Raw genomic sequence first — 10,424 nt, 5'->3', positions numbered from 1 at the left:
TAAAATTTTGTGTTGAGAGTTGTGTTGTCCATCTCTTCGCACTGATGTGAAGACCACTGGGCAGTGGATGGGGTGGCAGGGATTCTCCCCCTCCCCCTGCCATTCTGTACCCCCTGGATCTTTCTGTCTTCCCACAAGCTGATGTGTCTGACTCAGCAAGGGGCAAGTGTGGGGGCTGCAGCACGGAGGCAGGAAGCCTTTGATGCCTGCAGGGAGCTGACCAGATGTTTCTGTTTAGCCACATGGGGGATGCTCCTAGCCAGTCTGTCCTAACAGGGGTGTGGGACAAAGTCCCCTGGGGCTGCAGACCCAACCTTTGCCCTAGTAGAGGGCTTAGCCAGTGGCCTCAGGTGGGAAGCCCCTCACTGTGGGCCCTATGCAATCACTCTCCCACGGTCTCTGGTCCCCCAGATGGTCCAGTAGGGGCCACAGACCCTCCCTGAAGAGGCCTTTATGTTTACTCTGCATTCTGGGAGGAGGATAGCCTGGGGCACAGTGTTCCCATTTGGTTTCTAACTGCTGCCTGGACAGGCACAGCAAGAATCCTTTGCCTCCATTTGCCTCTGACTCAGACTCCAAGAATATCCTTGAGCTCAGTGGGGCCTGAGCCCCCTCCCTTGACTAGGTTTGTGCCAGGCAAGTCCTGAGCTGCTGGCCTGACAATCCCCTCCCCATCTCCCTGAGGCCAGGATCTGATAGAGCTCAGCTGTCTAGTCGGGACTCCTGCCACCTTTGAGTTCTGGTCCCCAAGGCAGGTGGGAGGTAGGCATTTCCTGTGCCCCTCACAGCCCTTTCATAACTTCCATGGGTGCTAAGAAAGGAAAATAGGTTTTCCTGTGTGGAAGAAGCTGCTGGTAATTATGAGCAAGAGTCCTAGCACAGGGGTTGATGAGGTCTATTCAGAAGTTCCCCAGGATGGCAGCCTTGCAATAGCCAAAACAACCCTCTAATCACACCCATCCTACCCCAGTGCCTTTCCCTCACCTCTATTTGTTGCCACTGGCAGTCAATGAGGAAATACCTGTCAAGCGCTTTCTAGAATCCAGTGTTAAGGGATTCAAATTGTCACCCTGTTCTGTGGCCAGCTGGAGAGAAGCTGCTGAACAGTACAAAACTGATAACTGCCCCCCACAACTCCCCCTGCACACCGGGTGCTTATAGATGCTGCATACCAGGCCAGGGGGACAGTCTTGCTTTTAAGTTTGAGCTCCTGGAGGATGGGGACTAAGCCTGGGCCTGATCTCAAAGATTACAAGTGTGCTGAACTTTGCTCTAGCTTCTGGTCCTGGTGGACCTGGTCCTGGTGGGCCTTGCATACCCAGTCAAGGAACTCCATCTTTCCTCTGAAGACATGCTGCAGGGGGCATGTCTTGGTGGCACAAGGGGTTAAGTACAGCACTGTGAAGCTATCAGCAGCCTCTGCAGCAGGAGTTCAATCCCCCACCAGCGAGAGAGCAACCCACATGGACCAGCAGATCTGTCTCCCCAGCTGCTCCCCTCTGCAGTGTATTTCAGTCAGTTTGCCTGTTCTGTTCCCTGCTCTGTCTGGTGAATCCTCTCATCCCCTTCACCTCTGGCCTGTCCCCCAGTTCTTGCATGCATAAATAAATCCTAAAAAAAAAAAAGTAAAAATAGACATGCTGGGGAGGTACACTGGATGTGACTGGGAAGAGGAGTGACTGGGTGAGCCTGACATTCCACATGGAGACTCTCGGGTGGGATTTCTGTGGCATCCTGGTGAACAGCACTATGGCCAAGCCAAGGTCATGGCTATGGGGGGCACTAGTAGGCAGCATCCCCAGGAGGACAAGTCACCTTGGAGAGGGGTAAGTTGACCTTACCAGCTTTGGCACAGTTCTGGGGAGAACTTTGGAGGACAGTGGGATGTGTGGAATCCTGACAGGAGGCCCCATCTGGCAGATATGGTGCCATATGGCCGAAGTGATGACTGAAGCCAGAGAAGAAAATGTCCAGGGGAGCGTGGGAGAGAGAAGACAAAGCTCTGGGCCCCACTGCCAGAGTTGATTGAAAGGAACTGGCCTCTGGGACTGTGCTGTAGGCTATGTGCCAGGAGCCTCAGAGGACCACATCCTGCCTCATGAGCCTCCAGGGAGCTCCATACACGCACTTAGCTCCAGTTCTACTTCTACCTCCCCTACAGCTCTCCCTGCACACTTTAAATACTTACCCCCCCACCCCCGACCTCCACCCATAAAGCAGAATAAGAGAATGTCTGGTTCTCTCCTACTCTCACCTGTAGGACAATTGTGAAAGGTGGGGGAGGGGGAGTCCTGGGACATAGCTGAGGACACTTTTTTTTTTAAAGATTTATTTATTTATACAAGCACTGGGTACTGTCAGAAGCGTGGGAGGGTGAGAGAATTCACCAGAGCCAGAGCAGGGAACAGAACAGACAGACTGATGAAGTACACTGCTGAGGGGAGCAGCGGGCGGCAGGAGAGGTCTGCGCACCATGTGGGACCCTCGCTGGCGGCGGCCGGGGATCGAACCGGCACTACAAAGGCTGAGGGCAGCTTCGCAGCCCAGCGCTCAACCGCTGTGCCACCAGAGGAGGCCCGACTGGAGATTCAGGGCTTCATGGTCCCAGCACTGTATCCCAGGATAATTAACGAAGGGGTCAGTGACAAAAGGGGTTGTTCCTATAACTCCCGTCTTCTGGGCAGTAGCAAAACAGTTGCATGGATGGTCCTCATGGCCCTCAGCTCTGGCCATACCAAAGACCTCAGCCCTGGAGGAGTCCAGGGGAAACCAGTTTAACAGAATTGCCATCCCCAACTCTCCCCACTCAGCCTGTGGATCCCCAGGGGAGATTGTAGGCCAGGAATATTGACAGGGGCCCAGCAGCAGGGGGGAGTATAGATATACATTCTGGGCTTCTCAGAATTATCCTGGACTGGCAGGAAAAATCCAGTGAACCTGCTCTTCTTGGGAGCATCTCTGTACCTGGATGTCATCCCCCTAATGAACAGATAAGCATATACAGATCCCTCAGGACAACAACCCTGACCTGGGGTGTTGGGAGGACTGTCCACAGGCACAAAGGTCAATTGAGGAGGGGAGTGGGAAGCCAAGCTGCTTAGGGGGAGAGGAGTGGGATGTAGTTAGGAAGGTGCAAACTACTAATGAGCCAACCATGAGGGCGTGAGGGCCGGGAGGAACTGAGGGAGGGGCCTAGAATGCCCTCTGGGCCTGCTGGGATTATGGTGAAAGGGGGTGTTCAAGAAGAGTGTTATGCTTGGTGCAGTAAGTCAGACAGAAAGACAAACACTGTGTGATTTCACACATATGCATACATAAAGAAACAAAACAAACAAACGATTTAAAGAAAACAAAAACAAACTCAGACTGTAAGAATAAGATAGTGGTTACCAGAGGGGAGGAGAAGGAAGGTGGGAAATCAGGTAAAAGAGGTCCTCTGGATGGGGGTGCATGGAAACTAGAGTTCTGGTGTCAAACATAAGGTAGTCGATACAGACATTGATTTAATAGACTGTGCAGCTGAAACCTATATAATGCTATAAACTGATATTACTCAATTAAAAAATTCCACAAAGATGGCCTCCCTGGTGGTGTGGGGGGTTAAAGTCAGCACTATCGAGCTATCGCCAGCCATTGCAAGGAGTTGGATCCCCAGTCAGGGAGCAACCCACATGGTGCAGCAGACCTCTCCCGTCTTGCCCACTGCTCCCCTCAGCAGAGTATTTCAGTAGATCCACTCTGCTCCCCACTCTGTCTCTGGTGAATCCTCTCACCCCCACTCCTTGCACCTTTGGCCTACACCCCAACTCTTGTATGCATAAATAAATAAAAATAAATCTTTAAAAATAAAAAAATCCACAAAGAATAGATTGGAAGGGACTCTGGCAGGACAGATGAGGAAGTGTGGATAAGGGGACCTGCCCTGGGGCAGGGCAGACCCAACAGAGGGGGTATAGGCAGGTGGGGGTGGATTGTAGAGAGCTGAGCTGCCACTATGGGTGGTCCCACCTCCACATATGGACAGCACCCTCCCCCCCTTGCAGGCACAACTGGATGGCATTCCTGGGACTAGTTCGGGGCTTGGTAGGGGTTACAGGTACAGGGATGGACAAGCATGCGGACGCATGACAGGTTCTCTCCTGGCTTCCCCTCCCAAAAGGGGTGGGGGTGGGCATTACTTGGAAGCAGTCCCGTGATGCCTTGGTTGACTGAACCCCTCATTTGCTAGGGGGTGCTCTGTCTGTCAAGGGGATAGGGTGGGGCACAGGAGGCCCAACAGACAGAGGGATGGCTGAATCACAGGAGTAGCCGGCGGGACTCATGGCCTCAAGGCTTGTCTGGGCACCCCCATAGAGTGAGAGGTGAGTCATCTCCAGCTGTAGCTTCCCCATCCCGCACCCCACCATCTGCTGTCTCTTGCACCCCCAAGAACCTAAGAATTCCAGTCTCCAGTAGTTACTTCATTAATCACTGCGTTTGACCTAAAGCAGCCAAGATCTCTGACCCCAGATGGGATTGAAGGGGGATCATTTAGCAGAACCTTGGGGGGGGGGTTACCAATCGCCATAGAAGGTAGGGGGCTTTATACTTGGGCAGAGACAAATCTTCCGTTAGGGGAGGTGTGGTGGGGCGGCGACCTCGGGGACGGTGGGTGGGGGCGGGCCGCCTGGGCTCCCGCCCGCTGCTCCGCCCCCGGGATCAGGGACTTTTCCCTGCCGTGGCGGTGGGACTGCGCTGGCGGCGGAGCAGGACGCGCAGGCAAGACCCATCCTGGGGGCGGGGGAGCTCCGCGCTCGGCTCCTCTAGGAGGCGCGGGCCGAGGGACCGAGGCGGGGGTCCCGGCCGACCGTTTCCTCCACCCAGGATGAGGCTGCGGCTCCTGGTGGCTGCGCTCTGCGCGGGGATCCTGGCAGGGGCGCCCCGAGTGCGGGCCCAGCACAGGGAGAGAGGTGGGCACGGCAGGGAAGGACCTCGCCGGGGCGCTGCACCCCGTCACCCGCGGTTCCGCTCGGCCTTCATCCCGGGTCCCTGCCTCCCATCCTCACCACCAGGCGCGCGCCCCTCCGCTCTCCCCGAACTCCCCGAACCCCCGCGACCCGCGCTTGGTCTCTCAAGTCGCAACCTGTCCTTTCGGACCCAAGGCCGGGCTCCCCGGAGTCGCCAGCCCGGTGTCACTCCGCGCGCTCCCTCGGTCCCACACCCACACCGGCGCGGGCGGCTCTCCCCGAGCAGGGGCTCCTGGGGCGGGAGAGCCTGCGCTGCACCCCCCCCGCCCCCCCGCAACTCCAAGTCCCGGGCTCCGGGGCCCAGCCGGCCTGGGCGGGTTCGCGCCGCAGACGGGCCTTCTCTCCACGCCCCACTCCCTGGTCCCAGGTGCGAGGGAGGGGCAGGGTGATCTCGAGGGGCCGCGGTGACCTCTCCTCTCCGCCCAGTCACCTGCACACACCTTTACTCCGCCGACATCGTGTTCCTCCTCGACGGCTCCTCTTCCATTGGCCGAAGCAACTTCCGTGAAGTGCGCGGTTTCCTTGAGGGGCTGGTGCTGCCCTTTTCTGGGACAGCCAGTGCACAGGGCGTGCGCTTCGCTGCGGTGCAGTACAGCGATGACCCGCGGTGAGTGGTCGGCCCCTGGCGTCCATCTGGGAACCCAGAGATCCCGCCAGGTCCTGTCCCTCCCGCACGGAATGGAGAGCACAGAAACTCCTAGGTCAGGATTTGGGGAACCAGAGACCCCACTCCTACCTCTCAGCCCTTGGTCCTTGTGGGAGACAGGCAGGGAGCTCCTGGGTAGAGCCCTGGCTTCTGAGACACCTCCAGGCTAGTGTCCTGCGGAAGACAGGGGCTTGTGTGCTCTGGTCTGGAGACGGACAGCTCAGGAGGGGGCCCAGCGGACTCATGCTCCAGGCCTGTTGGACTCGTCCTGCTCTGGCCTCCTGACCACTCACCCTGTCTGGCTAAGGTCAACCTCCTGACAACTGGGCCCTTCTTCCTACAATTATTTAATTAACCAAACGTTGCTGTGGGTGAGTACCACCCCAAGATTGTGAACCCCAAGTACTCCAGGCCTGCCACAGGCCCAGCCACAGGCAGAGCATGAAGGGACTCCTAAAGGGTTTGTTAGCTTGGGGGCTTTAGAGGTGGAGGGCAGGCATCACAGAACCAAAGGGGCCCTCAGGAGGCCAGATACTCACAACCATTACCCCAGAAGCTTCCTAGAGGCCAAGGCTAGAAAAGTTCCCTGTCCCTAGCATGTTGCCACCCTTCTTCCCCACAGGACAGAGTTTGGCTTGGACGCGCTTGGTTCAGGGGGTGATGTGATCCGTGCCATCCGTGAGCTCAGCTACAAGGGGGGCAACACGCGCACAGGGGCTGCGATTCTCCACGTGGCCGACCATGTGTTTCTGCCCCAGCTGGCCAGACCTGGTGTCCCCAAGGTGATCTTTCACTTTACCGTGCCTCCCAAGGTGAGCCCAAGTGAAATGTGTGAGGCCGCCCTGACTTGAACCCTGCACCTGCCCCAGGTCTGCATCCTGATCACAGATGGGAAGTCCCAGGACATGGTGGATACAGCTGCTCAGAAGTTGAAGGGGCAGGGGGTCAAGTTGTTTGCTGTGGGTGAGTACCAAGCCAGGGAACAGGTCAGCTGGGGCCGGGGCCAGACAGAGAGCCCACGGGCAGCAGAGCCCTGACTGGACATCACCTCAGGGATCAAGAACGCTGACCCCGAGGAGCTGAAACGCATTGCCTCCCAGCCGACCAGCGATTTCTTCTTCTTCGTCAATGACTTCAGCATCTTGAGGACGCTACTGCCCCTCATTTCCCGGAGGGTGTGCACAACGGCTGGTGGTGTGCCTGTGACCCTGCCCCGTGAGTTCCCACCCACACCCTGTGCCCAGACCTGCATTCCCAATCCCCATCCCAACCTGATGCCAATCCGGGGGTGCTGTCCTCTGATCCTGCCCTGGACGTGCTGACCCTTCCCCTTGTGGTCCTGATCTTTGACCCCAACTCTACCCTGTAAGTTCTAAATCCCGATCCTCCTGCTGATTGCTTGATACCCCTTCCCCAGCGGATGACTCCACTTCTGGCCCACGAGACCTGGTGCTGTCTGAGGCAGGGAGTCAATCCTTGCGAGTACAGTGGACAGCGGCCAGTGGTCCTGTGACTGGCTACAAGGTCCAGTACACCCCTCTGACAGGGCTGGGACAGCCGCTGCCAAGTGAGCGGCGGGAGGTAAGGCTGTCAGGAGTGCTGGGTGAGGGCTGGGGATTTGGTTGGGCAAGATAAAGTGGCCTGTGATTTTGGGCAGGTGAGCGTCCCAGCTGGGGAGACCAGCATGTGGCTGCAGGATCTCCGGCCACTAACCGAGTACCAAGTGACTGTGGTCGCCCTCTATGCCAACAGCATCGGGGAGGCCGTGAGTGGGACGGCTCGGACCAGTGAGCATTTCTACTAACCTCTGACCCCCCTCACCTAACCACCCATCCCTCCCCACTCCTGACTCCACTAATCCCTGCTGGGACCTTCCCCCAGCTGCCCTTGAGGGGCCGGAGCTGAGCATCCAGAATACCACAGCCCACAGCCTCCTGGTGGCCTGGCGGAGTGTGCCAGGTGCCACTGGCTACCGTGTGACATGGCGGACCCGCGGTGAGTGAGAATGTGGGCCAAGGGGGGGTCCCTGTATCTCAGATAGGATTAAGGATCCTGAGCCTGCAAGGCCCACTGACCCCTCTGTGTGCCCATGCAGGTGGGGCCACACAACAGCAGGAGGTGGGTGCTGGGCAGAGGTCAGTGTTGCTGCATGACCTGGAGCCTGGCACAGACTATGAGGTGACTGTGAGCACCCTGTTTGGCCGTAGTGTGGGGCCTGCCAACTCCCTGACTGCTCGCACTGGTGAGAAGGATGGGTGCTTTCTTCAGGCGGGGTGTGCAGGCAGGACAAGGCCCAGAAGCTGATGTCCCTTGTGCCCTGGGCAGACACTTCTGTTGAGCAGACCCTGCGCGCAGTCATCCTGGGCCCCACATCCATCCTTCTTTCCTGGAACTTGGTACCTGAGGCCCGTGGCTATCGGCTGGAGTGGCGGCGGGAGAGTGGTCAGTGCAGGTGGAGGGGCGGGCTGGCAGGGTTAGGATTTGGCTTCAGCTGAACAGACCCTGTCGTCTTGCAGGCCTGGAGCCACCACAGAAGGTGGTGCTGTCCCCTGATGTGACCCATTATCAGTTGGATGGACTTCAGCCAGGCACTGAGTATCGCCTCACGCTCTATACCCTGCTTGAGGGGCGTGAGGTGGCCACACCTGCAACTGTGGTCCCCACTGGTGAGGGTTCTGTGGACTGGTCAAGTGAGAGCGGAAGGGCCAGGGGTCCAGGCTGCCTCTCATACAACCTTCCAACAGGGCCAGAGCTGCCTGTGGGCACTGTGACAGACCTACAGGCCACCGAGCTGCCTGGGCAGCGTGTTCGAGTGTCCTGGAGCCCAGTTCCTGGTGCCACTGAGTACCGCATCAATGTGCGCAGCACCCAGGGTGAGGTGGACATAACCAGCACCCCGTCCTCCCCACAAAACACATAAAGTTTCAGCCCTTGGGCTCTGATTGCATCTTCTCCCCATCTCTTCCTATTCCTGGATCTCTACAGCCCCTGGTCTCCTTGTTTGTCCACCACTGGCACTGAGCCCAGCCCTGTCACAGGATCCATCTGCCCCATCTACCTTCACCTGAATCTCTTTTCACATCCTGACCCACATCCTTGGCCATGACTTTCACCCTCTCCACAGCCATAAGCTCACTCACCTGCCCTTCCATTGCCTTAGCAGTGACCGTGTCCACACTCTCCATCCTGTCCCGAGCCTGTCCCCCACATCGCTGTCTATGACCTGTTGACTCACACTGCTGCCCACTGACTTCCATCATCCTCTGTCCCGCGCCCCTGTTACCCTACGTCCCTGTTCATCCCTGGTTTGTTACCCGCTGTCACTGTCTATTGCTGACTCCTTTAATCCCATGTCTGGTCTCTCACCCTTTTCATCCCTTGGTCTGTCCCTTCCTGACCCTTTATATCCTGTGCGCCTACCTGTCACCATCATCCACACCCCTGTCTCCCACTGACCCTGCCTTCTCCCTAGGGGTTGAGCGGACCCTGGTGCTTCCTGGGAGACAGACAGCCTTCGACTTGGATGATGTCCGGGCTGGGCTGAGCTACACTGTGCGGGTGTCTGCTCGAGTGGGCAACCGCGAGGGTAGCGCCAGCCTCCTTACCATCCGCCGGGGTGAGCTCTGCAGAAGCATAAGCGACAGCGGTCTGACTCACTCCAAGCCAGGTCTTCATCCCTGATCTCTGCCTTTAACCCCCAGAACCAGAAACCCCACTTGCCATCTCAGGGCTGCGGGTCGTAGGATCAGACGCAACTCGACTGAGGGTGGCCTGGGGACCTGTTCCTGGAGCCAGTGGATTTCGAGTTACCTGGAGAGCAGATGATGGTCAGTGAGGGGTGTGGGGGGAGGGTGGCCGAGGGGAATGACCAGGGTATGGGACTGCATGGGCAGGCAGGAGCCATGCCAGCACTTCTGTCTGACCCTAGGTCCAGAGTCCAGCAGGACATTGCCCCCAGAATCTACTGCCACAGATATCTTGGAGCTGCGGCCTGGAACCTCCTACCAAGTGGCTGTGTCAGCACTACGAGGGAGAGAAGAGGGCCCTCGTGTGGTGATCGTGGCTCGAACCGGTCAGACCCCCAGGCTTCCCCTCTCAGAAACTGGCTTCTCCCCAGAACTCCTCTCCCCCTTCAGATTCCCACTGGCACCTCCCTCAGGCCCCTTACTTCCCCCTTTAGTCTCCCTTGCCTCCTTTCAATGCCCCACCTTCTGTAGGCTCCTCTGCCTCTCCTCTAAAACCCCACTATCTTCGCCCTAGATTTCCATCACCACTGTCAGGCCCACACTACCTTTTCTGCGGCACCCAACTCTCCTCTTAGACTTACATCTTGTCCTTTGTCAGAATCCCTGACCACTTCCTACTGCCTCCATCAGAACCCTACTATCTTCTCTGTCAGACCCTCTGTCTCTCAAATTCCTATCATCTGTCACTTTTGATTCCCACTACTGCCTCCATCAGAATCTCCACGCCCCCCCCCCATCTGAGCTATTCACCACAGATCAGATCCCTGCCTGCTAGTAGACTCTCATAGCCTTCCCTTATTACATGGCCCTCCCCCACTAGACCTCCTCCATCAGGCTCCCCATTGCTTCTCTCCCCAGACCCACTGGGCTCCGTGAGGACAGTCCATGTGACTCAGACCAGCAGCTCATCTGTCACCATCGCCTGGAACAGGGTTCCTGGTGCCACGGGATATAGGATCTCCTGGCGCTCAGGCCACGGTGGGGCCAGGGTTTTGGAGGGTTGTGGGAGGTGGGTCTGGGTGCTGG

The 10,424-nt window shown here is 57.6% G+C and overlaps 1 protein-coding gene across 2 annotated transcripts in view; it reads left to right on the top strand.

Moving 5' to 3' along the window:
- The first annotated feature begins 4,770 nt into the window (after positions 1 to 4,770).
- Positions 4,771 to 10,424, top strand: part of COL7A1 (collagen type VII alpha 1 chain) — a 31,279-nt gene continuing 25,625 nt past the window's right edge. For both annotated transcript variants that reach the window (XM_037528623.1, XM_054693908.1), the window contains exons 1-16: positions 4,771 to 4,949; positions 5,433 to 5,613; positions 6,275 to 6,434; positions 6,522 to 6,615; positions 6,706 to 6,867; positions 7,070 to 7,233; positions 7,310 to 7,439; positions 7,534 to 7,647; positions 7,748 to 7,894; positions 7,978 to 8,094; positions 8,169 to 8,318; positions 8,397 to 8,525; positions 9,125 to 9,268; positions 9,354 to 9,479; positions 9,581 to 9,724; positions 10,257 to 10,376. In XM_037528623.1, the coding sequence (XP_037384520.1) occupies positions 4,865 to 4,949; positions 5,433 to 5,613; positions 6,275 to 6,434; positions 6,522 to 6,615; positions 6,706 to 6,867; positions 7,070 to 7,233; positions 7,310 to 7,439; positions 7,534 to 7,647; positions 7,748 to 7,894; positions 7,978 to 8,094; positions 8,169 to 8,318; positions 8,397 to 8,525; positions 9,125 to 9,268; positions 9,354 to 9,479; positions 9,581 to 9,724; positions 10,257 to 10,376 (2,167 nt within the window). In that variant the 5' untranslated portion in view covers positions 4,771 to 4,864. The remainder of the gene's footprint in view (positions 4,950 to 5,432; positions 5,614 to 6,274; positions 6,435 to 6,521; positions 6,616 to 6,705; positions 6,868 to 7,069; positions 7,234 to 7,309; positions 7,440 to 7,533; positions 7,648 to 7,747; positions 7,895 to 7,977; positions 8,095 to 8,168; positions 8,319 to 8,396; positions 8,526 to 9,124; positions 9,269 to 9,353; positions 9,480 to 9,580; positions 9,725 to 10,256; positions 10,377 to 10,424) is intronic.

Source organism: Talpa occidentalis, unplaced genomic scaffold (genome assembly GCF_014898055.3).
Source record: "Talpa occidentalis isolate TD23 unplaced genomic scaffold, MPIMG_talOcc4v2.1 talOcc4.10, whole genome shotgun sequence".
Lineage (NCBI taxonomy): Eukaryota > Metazoa > Chordata > Mammalia > Eulipotyphla > Talpidae > Talpa > Talpa occidentalis.
Note: the sequence above shows the minus strand (reverse complement) of the source record. Positions and strands in the feature narration are given on the sequence as shown.